The 19,906-nt window shown below is 42.4% G+C and overlaps 1 protein-coding gene across 1 annotated transcript in view; it reads right to left on the bottom strand.

Annotated features, from left to right (window-relative positions):
• Positions 1 to 2,662: 2,662 nt before the first annotated feature.
• The window catches only part of LOC132490480 (caspase recruitment domain-containing protein 8-like), a 54,958-nt gene continuing 37,714 nt past the window's right edge, over positions 2,663 to 19,906 (bottom strand). The window contains exons 10-21 of the mRNA XM_060098827.1: positions 17,448 to 17,492; positions 17,036 to 17,083; positions 16,831 to 16,877; positions 16,686 to 16,735; positions 16,182 to 16,399; positions 15,818 to 16,068; positions 13,353 to 13,487; positions 10,533 to 10,671; positions 9,183 to 9,236; positions 8,502 to 8,582; positions 5,480 to 5,752; positions 2,663 to 3,904 (exon numbers count right to left, since the gene is read on the bottom strand). Of these exons, the coding sequence (XP_059954810.1) occupies positions 3,885 to 3,904; positions 5,480 to 5,752; positions 8,502 to 8,582; positions 9,183 to 9,236; positions 10,533 to 10,671; positions 13,353 to 13,487; positions 15,818 to 16,068; positions 16,182 to 16,399; positions 16,686 to 16,735; positions 16,831 to 16,877; positions 17,036 to 17,083; positions 17,448 to 17,492 (1,361 nt within the window). The 3' untranslated portion in view covers positions 2,663 to 3,884. The remainder of the gene's footprint in view (positions 3,905 to 5,479; positions 5,753 to 8,501; positions 8,583 to 9,182; positions 9,237 to 10,532; positions 10,672 to 13,352; positions 13,488 to 15,817; positions 16,069 to 16,181; positions 16,400 to 16,685; positions 16,736 to 16,830; positions 16,878 to 17,035; positions 17,084 to 17,447; positions 17,493 to 19,906) is intronic.

The raw sequence follows: 19,906 nt of genomic DNA on the forward strand, positions 1-19,906 counted from the left end.
TGTTATAAAGCAGAAAATAACAGACCATTGTAAAGCAATTATACTCCAATAAAGACGTTAAAAAAGAAAAGAAAAATCCCAATGACAATTTTCCAAAAACTTAATTGTATCAACTTTTCGGTTGAAATGTATTTGGTCAGAACAAGTCAAAAACTTTAGTTGCATGTATGTATCTTTGAGTATGATATTAAAATTATGAGTATAAATTATGACATCAATGTAACATCAGAGACAATACACTCACGTAACCTTTTTCAGAAGCAATAGGAACTAATGCTTACTAAGTGCCAGGCATGTTTCTACAAGTGTTTACCACAAATGCACAGAATCCTCCCAAAAACCCTAGGAGGTGGTGCTATTACCTTCCCCCTTTTTATAGATGAGGAAACTAAACCAAGGGGCCATAGACACTTACAGGGTAAGTGGCAGATGCTGGGATCTGAACCCAGGCGGCCTGACTCTGGCCTATGCACACAACCCCAGTATCCTTTGCCTCTCGTATTAAGGTCACACAATAACTCATCACAACCATGCAAACAGCATCATAGTTACTTATGCTTCTCCTCTCTCCCTCACTACACTGTGAGAGCTTCAAGTACAGGAAATGTCATGTTATTCAAGTATTTGTGTGCTCAGGCCCCAGCACTCAAAAATGGTAGAGAAAGGCAAATCTTCATGGGTTTCCACACGTTTCTCATTTCTTTTCCTAATCTAGGAATACATAAGAAAGTCTTTAGTCTTTAAAAACCAAATTATTCCCAATTACAAAAAAAAAGTTAAAAATTGTAAAATGCATATGCTTGCTTGGCTCAAAACCATTATACATGCTTAGAATGGGGGAAAATCCAAAATTCATTAACAATTCATTCATTGTTTTTGGTTTTTTGTCCTAAAACAAAGGTTTATTTCTTGCTTGAGGTACATGCTCATTGCTTATCAGTTGGGGCCTCTGCTCTCACGGTTCTCTTCTGGAACACAGGCTGATGGAGCCTCAGCTGTCAGCTGCTGTCATCATTGCAGAGGGAAAGGAAGGCTGGAAGGTCTCCACAAGCCTGTTGATTTAAATAATTTACATGTCTATGGTTTGGCATTATGTGATCCCTTCAGGAGCAAGGTGCCGCCCAAACATCCATCACTGGTGAACTGGAAAGGGGTTTACCTCCCGTTGCAGACATCGTAGATACAAACTCCTGGACGACAGCTCCCAGAGACCCAAGCAGTCATCTTATCAGCTGGTTCCCACGCTGCCCCCGACAGGAGTGGGTCAGGGGTCCAGGAGGGTGCCTCGATGACCCCTCATCAGCCCTCAGTAACCCCCCAGCAGAGCAGCTCCACTTCTGAACGCTTTACCAATGCAGGTTCCAGGTGAGATTTCCTTTCACAAAAGGCTCCTACAGCTAAAGAAAGAACAGAACTCAGCCAAGCCCCTCCCCGCAGTTAAGTTTTTATAAGTCACAAAACGATCTTTTAGATTTCTCAGCTTGCTTGAAAAGAAAACGAACGCTGCTATAAATGCATAGATCAGACCCCCTTCTAAAAATGAAACTCGTGCCAAAGGTTACAGCAAACAGCAAGAATGTACTTCTGCAGAATAAAGATAGCAGTCTAACTACAGGCTGTTTAACCAGAAATTTCCATCACGATTGGAATAAATTGGATCTAAATCCTCTGGAGGCTCTCAAGGCTGGAAGTCCCAGTTTAAAAAGCAGGAAGAACTTCAGAATTCTGCACTCAGAATTCAACCCCAGGGCCTCTGTTTTAGTATCAGCAGCCACAGAGCCATTGACAGAAATGCTCAAGCCCTGGAATGTGGGCTGGAAAAGATGCATTCCCAGGCAGTCTGGAATCCCCACCTTCAGCAAGCAGTGTGCTGCTTCAACCCAAGAAGGACTTCCAGCAACGCAACAGGCTGGGCCAACCGCTGAAAACCACTGTCCTCGTGAGAGCACTCTTAAAATATCGGCAAATACAGTGGCCTCTTTAGAAAATGGAGTGGAAACACACTTCCACATGATGAAGCAGGGAAAAAAGGTTGTCCCCTAAAGCAATCCAAAAAAAGAACAATATGTGCCCCCAATATGCAGAAAAATCCTGTTAACAGATATGCACAAGTAAGGAACTAATTATGAATACACCTGGTTTTACATAAAAACATACCTCCCCATCCACGGGGCGGGGAGAAGACACATTCTACATCATTCCTGGAGGGAGAAGGGTTACGGGATGTGCAGGTTCTCCTGAATCTGTGCAAACTCCTGGGTTAGTTTACCCTGGTTTACACTCACTCGGCCTCAGTCCAAGAACTGGGGCTGGGAGCAAAACCAACTAACGCCCCAACAGCCAAGATAATAGTAACCAAGGAATATGATGCTTTAAAAAGTAATGTTTCAGTAAATAATAATACAAAGAAGACATATTAGCACTGTACAAATGCAGATTTATTGTTCTTCCCTTTATCCATAGTAGGAAAAAGGTTGGAAATTGTTAGGAAAGCAGCTTATATACAAAGCACTTCTGAAATTATGCTTTTCTTTGGAAAACAACTTATAAAAAAATAATAAACGTTTAAAAAAAATCAAGTCCTTTAAGTATTTTACACTTCTGAATGTTAAAACTCCATGTGTTTCCTAAAATATAGAACAATTAAAAAAAAACTCATAAAGTGACATTGATTTGAATTCCACAGAATCCCTGACCATTAGAAATACATTCTTCCCTATAAAGTCAATTTGTTCTTCACAGGCAAAGCTATAGTTAAAGTGTGTTTCTCTAATTCATTGAGATTGAATTTTACTCTCCAACTAATGTCTACAGGAGACTAATGGTAATTTATAGTTTCTTCAAATAAGTTAACATATCCAAAATGTTAATCACCACATGCATAATTCTGGGAGAGTGACAGTATCTATACATACCAAAAAAAACACAAGATTTCACCCATTAACAAGAGCCAATATGGCCCATGATTCCCTGGGGCAAGTCCTCTTTGAGAAGAGATGACAGTTTCCCCTTGGTCCTGGCTAAGGCTATTTCTGAGTGGCATTCCTGTGCTCCCCACCTGCCAACCCTCCCCAAAGTAAATGACCCAGGGGCCAAAGTCAAGAAATGTAGTGTTTGGCCTGGTGATTTCAGAAGGTTGATGAAACCCGCAGGGACTCTGAAGACGGACCCAGCTGAACTTGCCCAGTGAGATGAGGCAATCACCTCTGAGGGTTTGCCCCAACACTGATGGGGAGAGGATTACACTCCTTTCTAATCACCCTAGGACCAGGTAACATGATTGGTTTAATGGTGTAACAGACCACTAGCCAGACTGGTTAGTAATGTGAGACATGGAAATCACACCTCACATAAAAAGACATATTGTACCTGGAGGCACATAAGTGTCTGACTGCTGGGAGCTAAAAGAACAGGAACTTCTCTTTATTATTAATGTCATTAGGAAAAAAGCTAAACGAAATTGGTGCCATTTAAGTTCTCCAACACTTAACTGCTAAAAATGTTTCAAACACTTGATATATATTTCATAGTTCACAGACTCCAAAAGGAAAACGATCGCATTTCTCACCTGACTGCGGTTGGGTCATTTTAAGCACCCTTTGTAAGTGTATTTGTTTGGGTGGGGAAGCGGGTGGGAGGGTGTGAGTGGGAGGTACAAAAAAAAAAAAATCTTGATATTGCAGAGGTTTTTTGTCTTCCTCAAGGTTTCTAAATATTTCATTCCCTTTGCCCCTGAATAATGTGAGCTGTGGGCAGCCTGTGAAAGGAGCTGCTTCCACAGGCTGTGCAGCTCTAGGTTCCGGAGTCCACATCCAATTACCACGGCGAGGGTCTTTGCAGGTAAAAGTTCCTGAAGCTTCCTTTTTCAGCTCATCTTCCAAACTTCATGTTTCCTGTAAGAAACCTAACAAAATAGAGAAATGAATTCAAAGATTCATTGTTGTGGGGGAAAGGGCACATGCTTTTAAAGAAGGTCACTTGTCCATTTCAAAAAAGAATTCCTGGGAGTGGCTGGGTTTTCCTGAGCTGAAGGTAAACCAGTACAATTTTTTAAGGTTGTGGTTACAAGATACTAAAACGTCCTGATAAAAAAAAAACAAACTTCAGCCAATTAACCAGTCATTTTGGCTTCATGAGGGCATAAAACACCGCTAAATTTTTGGTTTTTTGTTTGTTTGTTTTTAACTCACAGAAGATTTTTCTCCTATTTAACGAGGGGAATGGACTAAGAAGCTTTTATGATCCCCTCCACTGCTAAAAAATGTCACAAACCCTTGTCATCAAGTCAAGCGTCTAGTGAGGTCAACAGCAGAGAAAAAGAAAACAAAAAATAACAACCCATTTTACAGGATTTGTGGGATAGTCAGATTTCCAAGCCTTCCTTTGATGGAAGAGGCTGGAAAAACTGGCTCTTCTATCTGCTTGCAGCTTTTGCATCCAAACAATGGTGGGGGAGTTCAGAAAGCTTGCCCATCACACCTGACAGCATCCTGAGAGTTCGCCGCCCCAGACTTTTACTTTTCATATAAGCTTTTGGGGAGCTGACACACTTTTACATTCTTCAAGGAATAAAAAGTCCAAATAGAATTCCAAATAAAAACCTCTCTCTGATTTACTGAGGCTTCTGAGAAGTAACACCACATTTGTTAATCATGGTAACAATATATAATAACCAAAGTTGTGAATTGGTTTGACCTTGATTCTAACAATGTGCTAATAAGTAAGTCAAGCCACAAAAAAAGAAGTGCTTAAAACAAAGGAAGGAACCCTGTGGTTTTCTGGATTGAGACCAGAAACAACTCCCTTTAGCTCTCTCTTGGGTTCTGCTCTTCCCCTTCCCTTCTTTGCTGCTGGAGGTTTACTAGTGCCACGCAGTGGCCTCCTGGAGCACTGCTTCAGCACCACAGAAAGCCTAGAAGGATCAATGAATGCTACCAGTCAGGTCCCTGCCTAAGCCTCACTACCTGCCTGGAGATTTACACGCATTACCTCTTTTCGTTATCACACCAGACCCAGGACATTGGGGTTTTGCATCCATTTGACAGATGGGAACATAGAGGTTTAAAGTCAGGTAAGGAATTTGCTTAGTCATGGATAGATATATCGTACAACACAGGGAATACAGCCAGTAGTTTATAACTATAAATGGAGTATAACCTGTAAAAACTGTGAATCACTATATTGCACACCTGTGACATATAATATTATATATCAACTATACTTCAATAAAAAAAAAATGTTTGCCTAGTCACAAACCTAGCCAGCACTTGAGATGGGATCTGAACACTTCCTCTGACTGCATACACAAGTCACCTTTACTTAGATTATGGCAGCCCACGTGCTTATTGCTACAGCATTTGCACAGTTCTCTAAACCCGAGCTTATAAATACACAAGCAACACATTCTATAATAGAAATTTGCTATTTGCAAAGACACAGCTTGATTTCAAGTAAATGACTAAGATAACTTCCTGCTTACCTTTCAGCACATCTTGGACTTCCACTGAACTGACGTTTTTCAAGCAGTTCCATAAATTCTGAGCTGTGGCATTACCCTGCTCCTTTTCTTGCCACTTCTTCAGCATCCTGAACTTATTGATCGTGACATCTTCTTTCTTCTCCAGGATCGCATCGATATCGCTAATCTTCAACTTCAGGTTGGCAATGGCAATCTTTACCCACTCCTTCCCCAACTTCTCAGCAAGGTTAATCAACTGAGCGTCTGTTAACAAGGTTTTAGTCTTCACTCCATCTAAAAGCACATGAAGAATTCAGTTGTTCCGCTAAACACTTCATTTATAGCCATTTACAATGAAAATGTATTCTTCGGATAAAAAAAGAAACCATGATTCGAAACTTTAATAACTGCTTTTAAAATATATTTAAGTGTCAAAAAAAATCCCTGCTTTCCCAACTATCTTAAGGACCAAAGGGAACAATTTCATACAACATTAAACTGGGGTATAATGCTCACATGATAATTCAATAATTCAGGGAATGAAATTGTTTTATAAAGCAGCACAAATTAGGTTGGAGTAAAAAAAAAAAATCAGGTACCAAAAATAATTTATGTGGCTCAAAAAGAAAAATATACAGCTTTTGCCCTTGCCCAGCTCTGAAACTTCATCTAAGTGTTAACACCACATACAGAATGCTACCTTTAGTGGTCAATAAAGAGAACAGCAAGAGATATGAATTGCAGTCTCCATTCCCCCATCTCCTGGCATTAGGGGAAAGAGCACATTCCACAGAAAAGCCAGAGGATGGTATCTGTAATATCTGTTGCTCACTAAGAAACAGTATCATAATCTTGGAAGGGTATATGTTTGCCAATGGAAACCACTGGCCCCATAAAAAATATCAGCCCTAGCAGTAAGGTGGATTTTCTACATTCCCACTTTTCAGCTGGTTGTGCTACGGTGCAGCAAAGCTCATGGGGTACAGAGTCTCGGTTAAGGATCCTCAAGGCCTTACAAACACTGGAGGTGACACTAGAAGGGAGTAAGAGGGAGGAAGAATCCTTCCTGCCCCTCCTCCAGGACCGTGACGCTTTCACTCATCTACAGCCAACAATCTGTTAAAGTGAACCTAACGTTTGTATTGGACCCTAATGCACTTCAGTTTCGTCTCTAACGTTCTAGACTGAAGAATGGGTTCTGAAGGATGGCCCCTGCCCCCTAGTGGTCTACTGATACATGGGATCTGTCAAAAATGTAAGTTCAGGGCTTCCCTGGTGGCGCAGTGGTTGAGAGTCCACCTGCCGATGCAGGGGACACGGGTTCGTGCCCCGGTCCGGGAAGATCCCACATGCCGCGGAGTGGCTGGGCTCGTGAGCCATGGCCGCTGAGCCTGCGCGTCCGGAGCCTGTGCTCCACAACGGGAGAGGCCACAACAGTGAGAGGCCCGCGTACCACACACACACAAAAAAAGTAAGTTCTCAGGACCATCTCCAAAGCCCCCAAACTGTTATGCGGCAGGCTGGATGGGAGGGGAGTTTGGGGGAGAACGGATACATGTATATGTATGGCTGAGCCCCTTTGCTGCGCACCTGAAACTATCACAACATTGTTCATTGGCTGTACTCCAATATAAAATAAAAAAATTTTTTTAAGTAAATCTTATTAATTTATTCGCTACTACATTGTCAACTCTAAAAAGGTTGGAAATCTTAATCTTTCTAGGTAGTATTTGATCATTTTAATTCTATTTCTAGTTACTTGCTGTTGGAGCTAATTTTAAATAGCCAAATAATTGCAAGAAAAAACTTTTCCCATATATCAATTTAATATAAAATTGTTTCCCATTCAGTTATAAATGAGTAAGTTCCGAGGATCTAATACACAGCATGGTGACTATAGTTAATAATACTGTGTTGTACACTTGAAATTTCCTAAGAGAGTAGGTCTTATGCATTCTCACTACCACCAAAAAAAAAAGGCTGAGATAATAGATGTGCTAATTAACTTGATTGGTAAATATTTCACAATATATGCATACATCAAAACATCACATTGTGTACTTTAAGTATACACAATTTTGTCAATTATATCTCGATAAAACTGGAAAAATACTGTATTCCAATTTGGTTAGATTTTAAAATAACTCCAGAGCCTCATTTTGATGCTCATTAAATAGAAACAATAAACTTTTCTCTAGTGACATAAACTCAGACATATGTCATCCTCACAACCTCCCGCTCTAGCATGTGAAGAATAGCTTATTTTAGTCTATAGAGAGTTTATCTGCTTTTAGAGATTCATACCTTCTTACAATGGTAGAATAAAAGGTATTTTGATGAAAGGGTTAATCTGGGGAGTTACATGAGGCCCCCAAAGCCTTGAGATCTTGTCTCATATAATTTGAGTCTGGGTTTTTTAACTTAAATTTGTGAATTCTGGCTGGACTTGAATTTTGAGGTACATACTCCATCTTCTGGCTCCTTGGAGTATTGTTTTTAAATGTTTAAATCTCTAGTGTATTTTCACAACTATCAAGCCTTGGTCTCTGCCATTTAATTGGAAGAAATTAAGTTGACCTTTGTCTCCAATAACTGAGCTGGCGGCTCCTTCCCCCAAAAGTAGCTAATAACATTGAGGCCAGTGAATGCACACATGGACATTCACTATTTACTCCTTCAATGAATATTCATTGTCTTCTACATAAAAGGCTGCAGGCTCAGTGTTATGGGAAAATGCACAGATGGACAGGCCACGGCGCCTGTCCCTACGGGCTGCAGGAGCTTCCCCTGGCCCTCCATTCTACTTTCACCGAGTGAAGGGGAGGACTGGGCAGTCAAGCTGGAAAAGTAAGCTGAGGCAGACCAAGAAGGACCCTTGTCCAGCCCTAAGGAGCTGGGACACAGGGGGAAGGTATCTGGGAGGGCACGCACACCTAGGATGTGGCTCCAGGAGGACTGACCCAAAAAGCACATGTGTTGCATGGAAGTCAATGGGGGAGATGAGGGAGAACGACTGATAGCGATGGATTACGTTTTTACAAACCTGAAGCGTCAATCTGCTTCATTCTTTTATCATAGACCACCTCATCGGGTAAGCTGCTACTCATTTTTCGCCGCCTATTACCTTTAAAAAACAACAACAACAACAAAAAATTGGCTTTCCCTTAGGGTTCTTATTATCTACCCATCTTCAAACAAGAGTTCTTTTTTAAAAAATCATCACTGAGATAGAAACAAATTGAAAATGGATTCCAAGGTCGTTCTGATGATTAAGAGTTATGGAACACTGAACAGGTCCTTAACGTTACCGTATTTGCACAGCAGAATTAAAATTCTAGGGCTTCCCTGGTGGCGCAGTGGTTGAGAATCTGTCTGCTAATGCAGGGGACACGGTTCGAGCCCTGGTCTGGGAGGATCCCACATGCCGCGGAGCAACTAGGCCCGTGAGCCACAACTACTGAGCCTGCGCGTCTGGAGCCTGTGCTCCGCAACAAGAGAGGCTGCGATAGTGAGAGGCCCACGCACCGCAATGAAGAGTGGCCCCCGCTTGCCACAACTAGAGAAAACCCTCACACAGAAACGAAGACCCAACACAGCAAAAATAAATTAATTAATTAATAAACTTCTACCCCCAACATCTTCTTTAAAAAAAAATAAATAAAATAAATAAAATTCTAGTGAATGGAAGGAATAGACGAGTTTAATGTCCAGTACGAGCACTTACCACTTGCGCTGCTTTTCGAAATGTTCGGGTTCTGATCACGCTGAACCCAGTCACCTGTTAAATTACAATAAGCAGCAATTGGAAAAAGTGGTTTTGAAACTGGAAGTAAAGCAACGATTTATGAAAGCACCTGAAACCCTAGGGTCTTGGCAACCTCTCTAAAGTTCAAATATGAGTTTGGGGTTTTAAGTTGGTATGTATGCAAATGCACTGGGCTTGAACTCTTGAGATAAATAACATGTACTCCTTCTAACACGTCTTGTGGGACAAGTGTTTCCCAAACTTCAGTCATCTGCACCCCACTGTCATGATATCTGCCATACCCATCTGCCAGGTGAAATGTCATTCACTCCGTATTTCTTTAAATCTAGAACTACCGTAAATAGAACAGTGGCATCATGTGCCATATGGAGAAGGAAGCCATAAAAATAAACATCTTTAAATTTTAAGTGTATTTGTATGTACTCCATGTAAAAGAATCTCATATATGTATTATCATTCTGTACTTGAGGGGTTCTTTCTGGACACTTCACCTGTGATTCGACACCACCTGTCCCATGTAAAATTCAGTCCCTGCTCTAACCGATGCCTGTGTGTCAGGCAGGCCTTCTGCAGGTTCCTTTAGTGAAGATGCCTAATAGTGATGCGCAATTTCAGTTCATTGTTAGCTTAGGCCGCCAAAATAATGGAGACCAGAACCATCTTACAATGCAGACTATTATTCAGTAAGTTTAAAAAAAGAAGGCTTAAAAAGTGGTCTTTAAAATTGCCAAGAGGCTTAGTCTAGAAGAACATCTGTCATTCAGGTTGCTACATGTTAAATACCTTTATTCCTGTGGCATTTGCTGTGATTAAAAAGTAACATCTTTCAGGTTCATTTATTTGAGCATATTAATGAATACCGAGCAAAAATACTACAATCCCCAATACACAGTCCCAACTAGGACTCTTCCCAGCTAAGTAATTGTAGTTTGGATAAAAGGGCCTGTTTCAAACTGGCTAACTTAAGGGTATAATATTGAGAACAGGAGTCACACCTACAGAAAAGCTTCCTGCTTAAACTAGCACAGAATTCCAAACTGATTAGACTGGGTTTCGTTTCTGGAGTATAAAGACATGAGAGCAAATATGGACTCCGTGCACCCACTGACTCGGGGGATTTGGACGGTGGGTGCCTGAGAAGCAGAGCCAGCACTTCTGCCCAGGAGCTGGGGCCTCTGTTTCTCTTAATCGAATGTTTTAATATTACAGTGATGGGACAGACAACTACTCTATTTGCTTTTCCACCCAGGCCACCTGCCCCCCCCCAACCCCCAAACAGAGTTGTAATTCAAGATACAAAACACTCACACTCTCTCAGTTTTGCTTTCCATACAATTTCCTCGGAATCCATTTCAACCAAAAGTAATTTAAACTCCACTGGTTGCTCCAAATACACTTCACTATAACTTTTCAATTTTAAAAGTGAACCATCCACGAATTCAATTTCCTTTTAAGAAAAAAACAAACGTGATTTTCTGAAATTCAAAAGTTGCGTTAATTAACAACATAAAATGTCAGATAAGGAATAACGGCGATGAGAAGGGTTAGTGCTTGAACGCTCACTGAAATTTTGACCTTGGAAATTCCACTCCTTCATCATACATCCTCTCACTTTCCTGCTTCTAATCCATCCTTACTCTTACTCCAAACTGCTTCTCTACCTCATTGAAGCTTCTAGTCCCGTGGCCCTAGTTTTCTAAGGTGATACTTTTCAGCCTTTCCTGATTTCAACGTTTCATCTTTCCCAAATGGCACCTGTGCTCACCCACCAGCCACCCTATCCCAGGTGCTTTTAAACTCCTCACCACCTTTTTCCTAGATCACTCTCCAATCTGCAGTTGATTCCGCATTTACAGAACTATGTGCGGTGTTTTATCCACGTGTCCTCAGTGAACACCGCCGTCCCCCAACAAATCCTCGTATCGCTCTTTTATGGATAAAGAATCCCAGAGAAGCGTATGAACTTGCCCAGGTCCACACCTAGGAAGTGGCGGAACTGGAATTTGAATCCACACCTCGTGACTCCAGAGTGTGAGCTCTTAACCACTACACAGACCGCCTCCTGCCTTCCACCTCCCCTGCTCCTCTCCAGGCTGGCTAGCAAGGCTGGCGGGAGAAATACATCTTTGAAAAAATATCAGCGACCTGCACTGGGCATCACCATCACAAACCGGTGGTCGTAACCTGTCCCCCTCCCTTTCCGTTCCAAGTCACTAGTATTATCTTCACAACCTTCTAAGGGTCAGTCACCAGGGCCTACAAAGCTGAGACCGCGCCCTCCCCTGGCCCTACTCCTCCTAAATCCCTCCACATTCAGCTTCTCCAGAACTATCCTGGGGCCTCCAGCCCAACTGCACATCCCCGCCCCCTCACTTAGACACCTGCGGCCCCGGAAGAGGGCCCCTCTTCCGGGAGAGCTTCAGAAAGCTCATCTCTTCCAGGGAATCCCTCACCCTTCAAACCCAGAACAAACATCACCCATGTGAAAAGCATTCCTGGAGACCCACTGCACTTCGAACCCATCTCTATAGTAACACATTATGTTAAAATTATTTCTTTTCATGAATGGAGTATTTCTCTCACTTTGAGGGAAAAGACTGTGACTTATTTGTTTTTTAATTCTTAGCTCTTTTCTCAAGCTGACTGGTAATAGGCACTTCTGATCAATGTCAGTTAAGCAAATCATTAATGGTATAAAACTAATAAGAACACCTTATATTTACAGTTTGATAACTTTCAGAGTGCTCCCAAACCATTACTTGGTATGATCCTTACAGCAATCCTGGAAGATTATCCCCATTTTATTGGCCAGAAATGTGGTTAACAGAACGTAGACTATTTAAAGCCCTCCAGCTATCAACATCTTTTGTTAAGAATGAACTCCTGGGACCCCCTCGGTGTCTTGCTGGGCACATCCATCCATTCAATACGTATTATTCCCTCTCCTAGTGGTTCTTAAACGTGGCAGCACATTATAGTCACCTTGGGAGCTTTAATAAGCCCAATGCCCAGGCCATTCCCAGACCAATTAAGTCAGCATCTCTGGAGGTGGGACCCAGGCCACGGAATGTTTTTAAAGCTCCTCAGGGAATTTCACTATGCAGCAAAGGCCAAGAATCACTGCTCTAAGCACACCCTTCTAATTTAATTCCACTTCCCAGACAAGGCTGCAGTTTGCTTCTTGTGATTGTTTTGATGTACCATCTGCCAGGGCCTGATTAGCTTAGAAGGGCTGAGAATCAGCCTCTCAGATCCCAGTGTGGGGACAGTGGCTTTAGAGGCCAAGGGCAGTCGGGGCCCTGGGCGAGCCCTCCAATGCCCAGGTGTGTGCAGATCGCCCACCTGCTTTGCACATTAGTTTCCTCAGTCATGTTGTTGTAAGGCTCAAATGGTTCAAAGGGTGTGGAGAGACGCTTTGAAACTGGAAAGGAAGGAAGGTTATAGAAGACTGTCTGACCAACCTGACTGCTTCTACAGGGCACGAGGCCCCTAATAATATAATAAAACAGTACAACATGGACCACTGCCATTAGCTCTCTTGCCTCACATTTTAATTTAATGGAATCAAAACATGTTTTCAACTTTTCATAAACTATAAAACAAACAAACAAACAAAAGGAGGTGTACAAAAGGAATTTCCATGCAGCCGTCCAGACTAGAGAAGCTGTGGCATATGCTCAGAGCACATAATGAAAATAAGTTTTAAAAATAAACTAAGCCATTTCTGAGAAACCAAGATCACTTACAAATGTCATGGTGTGTACAGTGAATAGTTCAAATCTAACAACAGTTCGTCCTCATAAGTACTTTTCAAATGCCTTCCATTAAGAAAAGTCCAATATCCCTTGCTAACACTGTTTGAAGAATTTAATTTAAAATGCAAGAACACTTAAAACCTTTTTAAAGGGAAAGAGATTGGATAGTCTATTTTTCCAATGACTGCAGATAAATCCTGAAATTCAACTGCATTTTTGGAATAAACAACAAGTTTAGCAAAACAACTGCCTTCTTAGAAACTGGGAAATAAAAAAGGAAAACAAAATGCATTATTTTGAATATCTTCAAAACACCATATCTAAGAAATATACATCCTTGCTACTACTCCAAGGTGGTTTTTAAAATACCTACCTCGGGGGTGATTTCAGCTTCTGGCTCACTGATCAGCCTGTACTTCTTCCCATTCTGCAACAGCTTCTGGCAAACGGGAGGCTTGTCGATTTTCATGAATTTCTTAGAGGAGTGCTTTACAGCCTTGGAAATATCCTAAAGGAGGAAATAGGTTTTGGTTTCGAAATCCATCAGCAACAACTGTCAGAGACCTAAGAGCCAGGCTGTGCATGTGCCAGCTGCATTATCTTCACTTCCTCCTACAGAATGACAGCGGGGGAGTAGCTTTCACAGTGCTCACAAGGGAAAAAAGCCACAGAGGCTGAGTCGCCTTTGATCTGCACTTCCGGCACCCAGATCGCCAAACATCTTCCTGCGAAAGCACTACAGCCAAAAGCAACACTTATACCCTGTGTGGCCCCAAAAATCTGCTTCTGAAGAATCTGAGAAAATTAAATTAGCACTAGCATTACACATTTGTATTACTAACTACATGCCCATCGTGTGAACAGAAAGCAACTCTTTTACTGTACGTGGTTCCAGCCTATTCAGAGTTTGTTTCCATCCTTATTTTCACAACTATCCCTTTGACATGGGCCTAGAGGGGACACTGACTTTATATGTAATGTTCGAATGCCCCCAAGAGGTTAATGTAACCTTTGGCCCAAGCTCCCTTGGTAAAGCAGCTGTACAGCCGAACATGAAATTTAGGTTTCCGGAGGCAGAGTTCAGGAAATCTTTTCCTACGTAGGAAAAAAATCAACCCAAGAAGAAAGGTGTAAAAACAAAACATCAGCCAGGAAGGACATCCTGCCTTATGCATGCCACACTCTCCATTGTTCTGGTGGCATCCTTTTCTACATTTGCTGATACAATCAGCTCCCTACCCCAGCTTCCCAGGAAGTGTGGAATAACGCTCTTTTAATTAACTGATTTTACTTTAAAAAAATATAAAGTTCATCAAATAATAGTACTTATTCCAAATCTATGCTAATTATACATTCTTTTTAACTTTTTATTTTATATTGGAGTATAGCCGATTAACAATGTTGTGAAAGTTTCGGGGGCACAGCAAAGCGACTCAGCCATACATATACATGCATCCATTCTCCCCCAGGCTCCCTCCCATCCAGGCTGCCACATAACACTGAGCAGAGTGCCCTGTGCTATACTAATTATACTTTAGATGTGATTATTTTTATACCATTTTGAAGACTACTTTCCCAACGGAAAGTATTATCTTTAATGAGACTACAGGAAGCGTATTCTACTTGCTTAGGAGGAAACTAAGAACCTACTACTTAATAAAGTTTTTATACTTTAATACATATTGCTAATTAAAATCAGTATAATATTTTTAAAGCATGGAAATATTACAACCTAAAACCACTGGGAGTAGGTAGTTTGATATAAATTCTATAACTCAAATTATAACTCATAAATTAGTACACTTTATTATAGCTCTAATGCTTACTTTTTTCCAGTTCTGTTAAACCTTAATTTTGAATCTGAAAGTATAATTTTGAGTCACTGCTTTATCTACTATATTTCAGTGCTCCCTCCACCTCTAAGTCGTTTTAACTGTATTGACAGTGAGTCAGCCTACGAAAAGAGATTCAATTCTCTGTTATGGATACAGTGCAGAAAATGGGCTAAACATCATGGCCTTATTCTGTGTTCTGGAAAACTGGTTCCATTATGAATATCCACACCCCTCCCCTCAGGCCATTCTACCTTAAACATATTGGGTGCTTCATGAACATTTGCTGCTACAAAGCCCAGAATGTTGAACCCAAGGTCAATTTTTATCCAAAAAATTGCTCTGGAATGAGTTACCCTAAGAGATCCATCTTACTGACGGAGTTTTAGGCCAAGGAGAAAACTTCAGTCGCCCTACACTTGACCCAAAGACCTGAAACGTCTCCCCAGTCTATCTAGAGCAGGTGCTTCTCCAACTCTAATGTCCCCGTCACCTGGGAATGTTGACCAGTGCAGGCTCTGAGTCTGCAGGTCTGGGTGGGGCTGAGACTTTGCTTTTTTTTTTTTTTTTTTTTTTTTTTAGACTTTGCATTTTAACGAACTCCCTGCTAATGTCAGCCAGCCACTGCTGGTCTCCATGTCCCCTGGTCCCCTGGTCCCCAGACCACATGTTGAGCAGCAAGGCGTAGAGAACAGATGGCCTAGGCTGCCCACCAGGCAACCCTCTCCAAGGTCAGGCCTGCCTGTCTGCGCCATCCCCACCTCTGGAGCGCTATTTTCCTATCTGTTATCTTCACGACACTGTTTACATGTATAAACACCTGTACTCCATGGATCTGAGGACTTGGCATGCACCTAGTCACTGACCTGATGACCTCTTTGGGCGAGCACCAAATCAGACCCGCTGTGGGTGACGCTTAAATCAACAGGGACGGGACCCACCCAGATGTCATGTAAAGTCTGAACACAAAGTATTCAACATTTAGTATTCACTTTCATTGATGTACCTTGATGAAGGACTCATTATTGGTTGCTATGTACACTCGAAAAGACAAGGATGGGTTATGGTCGATGGCTTTGTACAGGATCACGGCCCCATGGTGGAATACTGTTTCTTCGCTTTGAATAACAGGTCCCACAGGAGAAAGAGAGCTCACGTGCCATTTGACATGGGTTGCAGAATGGTCCACAGTATATTCTAACAAGGCCCCAGTACTTTTAACATGTAAGACTTTGAACATCATGTTGGCATCGCAGTCTGTTAACACATGAAGGTGAATCAGTATTCCAGGTATTGTATGGGTTGCACATATACTCTCACACATATGCACACGCACACACTAACTAAACTTTTAGCAAACGAGTACTTACGACCCAAGCAGAGGGAATGTGGAAAATGAATGGAGGTAAGACAGGTTGGGTCACATTTAACATCAAACAAGGGTCCACCGACCACCCAGGGCTTCACAACCAGGTCTGCGTATTTGCTCCAGGACAGGACGCAATACTTGATGTCAACTTTTCTGTTAACCTCAAATATCAGACCAGTCTCCATGCACTGGTAAGTTCCCTCTGTGTCCACCTTCAGTCTGCATTGGATAGATAAGAACACCTGTTTAGTCCTGATGTTTGGTTAGGAGAAGACTTCTGAAAATTTTTTTTTTCAATTCATTTTTTTGTTTTTAATTTCACTCAAAAGCACTAAGGGAACTCTATAACATTTTGAAGCAGCACCATTATCAAAGAAAACAATCCAAGTAATTACATAAAATGTGTAAAGTTAGTTATGCTTTTTGTGTTTCCCCTGCTTGGGGTTATAATTATGTAGAAAGTTAAATTACTGATGATATGTCTTCTGCATTCACAATTACTTACAAAAACTGTCCCCGGGAAAGGAGCCTGGGGGTCACTAGTTCATTGTGTTTCTGGAGAAAAAGCACATATATAACCTATAAGTAAATGCTGTTTTCTTAAATAAAGCAAATTAAAGAATCATCCTTCATAATTAAAAGTTACTTACATTTTCAGCATTACAGTGTTCACAGTGAGATTGGATTTCATTAAATTCTAAATGATAGAGAAAAAGTTTTACTTATAGGAATGTGACTGGCATTTTCAGACAAAAATTGTTTTAATAAATATATAAGATATGACCAGATTACAAAATTCAAAGGTACAGGTCCCTCAGCAATAATGAGAATATTTTGGAAAACATCAGTTCATACCTGAATTAAAATGATCTGTAGGCAATTCTTTACCCTGCCATTCTTCAACTGTAAAAGATATGGTCACACATGTACTGGCGCAAGTCAGTCACAGGGTAAATCACTCAAACCCCCATCTCCAGCTTCACAACCAAAAGGAACTTCAAACATACATTAAACATCTCCGTGAGTGGATTCAGTGCCACATGATGCATCACGCTTGTGAGTCCCGCTGTAGGTCTAAAGGCATGAAAACGAGCTTGAAAGCGACTCTTAAGTTTCCATGCACCCCATTTTTTGGCACATTAAGTCTTTAGCTGATCTCCTGGCACAGAAGCAACGGCTCTCAGAATCCTCCTCTCACACCACAGGCACAGGGAGAACGGGATGAATTAGAGAAAACGAGAGGGCAAGGGCACTGCCTCGCTCTTACCCTGATTAGACGCTTCCTCGGTGGAAGACTCTCTTAGCTCCCCATCTGTGGAGACAAGAAGGGACTGAGGCACAGGTGGTCATGAACGAGCTCTTCACTAGTTACTCCGCACGTAGGCCAGCGTCTCAGCTGGACGGCCGCAGCCCCCAGTGAAGAGCCCTTCACGGTGGCCAGGAGTAGGGAACTAAGCTGGAGTCATTATCCCCAAGGTAGAGCTTGACCGGCATCAGCCCTTCAGGCTAGTACAGAGTTAGAGATAAGCTTGGAAGTAAGAGAGGAGTTGACATCTGATTTTAGGCATGTTTAAACTGGAACTATCTCGTAAGCGTCTCCAATTTAGCATGTAGACTCCTTCCATTGGCTCCCCACTACTTTCAGCTTCTATCAGCCTCCCCACACTTACTGCCCTCCCGTCACTCCGAGCCACTCTCCACACCAAAGCACGCTCCCGCCTCAGGGCCTTTGCACTTACTGTCTCCTAGAACAAATATTCACACTGCTCACTCCCTTACATCCTTGCAGTCTCTGTTCAAATGTCGCCTTATCAGAGAGGCTTTCTTGATGCCCCCACCCTGACCAAAGCAGGGCCTGCCTGACACCTCTCTTCCCCCTTCATTTTCTTCAGGACACTGCCTGCCACCTTGCACACTATACAGTTCAGTGTTTCTGCTTCCTGTCTCTCTCCCCACTAGAATGTAAGCTTCATGAGGACTGTAACCCCAGGGCCTGGTAAATGCTCACTTTCTGAATGACTAGAATTCCAGAATACAAAAATGTATTATGAAAGGGAACAGGGGTGAATTTTCCTATTATCTACACCGGCCACTAGTTGCATGAGCTTGGGCACTCTAGTTATGTACTAAATCTCTCTGTCCATTACTTTCTTCATCTGTTAAATGAGGATTAACATAATACCACCCCCAGAAAGATAGAAAATAAAATTACAGGTAGGTATTCTACCTGGCACTCAGCAAGCACTCAGTGAGTGCTAGCTAACTGTTACTAACTATTATTTTGCTAGGGCAATGGGTGGAACTCATTAAAAAATTAAAGAATTCTAAAGTAGACAATAACCCTTCACTTGGGGTAAGACCTAATATGTTGAATGCTTGGTTTTATATTTTAGAGATCTGAACAAGCATTGGAAGGGTGAGCCCATGGGTAAGACAGGCATCTTCACCACATGTGGAAGGTCCTAGGCCACCACCAATGCCCAGAAGGTGCGGACTCTCCCCAGGATGCTGCTCCAGCCCTGGCCACACAAGCTGCCTGCTATCAGGGCATTCATTATACAGGAACCAGGAGTTGCAAGAGGGAACCAGCTTTAAAAAACAGCATTAAGATGAAATAGAAACCAGAGACTAAAAGTATTCAGAACTCTGGACTCAGAATACTACAGATCCAAAGGTTCTTAAATACTGACCCAAGTCCTGCACCACAAAATTCTTCAATCATATTTCCACAGCCACTATGCTAAAAAGCATCATAAAATTCTAAATTATTTAGTGGTTATCATCTATACCCAGGGTCCCCAACCCCTGGTTCCTGTTAGGAACCAGGCCGCACAGCAGGAGGTGAGTGGTGGGCGAGCGAGTGAAGCTTCCTCTGGGGCTCCCCATCACCGTCCCCATCACTTGCATTACCACCTAAGCCATATCCACACCCCCCCGACCCGGGTCCATGGAAAAACCATCTTCCATGAAACTGGTCCCTGGTGCCAAAAAGGTTGGGGACTGCTGATCTACACTGCATTTCATCCACATCCCATGTTTTTGTTTCTACCTATCTGCCTTGGGAGCAGAGAAAAGAAAAGAGGTTAGAGAATCCTAACCACCCAGCAAACTGAGTCTTCCACCAGGTCCTCCCAGCCAAAGCAGAGAAATTGATGAAATTCTCTCCAACACATAAACCACAGCTTCTCTTTAATCCACACGACGCAGGTGGCCTCAGAGCTCATGCCTATGAGTGGAAGGCATATCTGATCATGAGGATGAGGGGTGGGCCTGCATCACCAGCCAGCCCACAGAAAAGTAAGCATCCCAGGGCAGCCTGCCGGGTCCTTCCACCTGACCTGAGAATGGAGGTGAACGGTGTGTGTGGCAGGGGAGGGGGGGGGCTGTCTCTTCGATTTCTCCCCCCAGTGTGGAGGATAAAAGGTCTTTTAACAAACCCAGTGTGGAGGATAAAAGGTCTTTTAACAAAGAGAATAACCTTGGGGGAAGGCAGGGCCCCGTGGATAGCCTCGGGGCTCCAGAAACAAGCATCCTCAGCCCACCCACTTTCACTGCCAAAGACATCCAGGAGTCTAATTTGGCCAAGGGCCAGGTCCAGCAGCTCCCTGACCCACACATGCCCTGTCTGACCGCACTGACCGTGCCCTCCCACCCAAACATGAGCCTATCTCGAGCCTCTCTGACTCAAATGTCTTCCACGTGGTTGCCACCCTGGTGAGGCCCTGG

Source organism: Mesoplodon densirostris, chromosome 5, assembly GCF_025265405.1.
Source record: "Mesoplodon densirostris isolate mMesDen1 chromosome 5, mMesDen1 primary haplotype, whole genome shotgun sequence".
Taxonomy (NCBI): domain Eukaryota; kingdom Metazoa; phylum Chordata; class Mammalia; order Artiodactyla; family Ziphiidae; genus Mesoplodon; species Mesoplodon densirostris.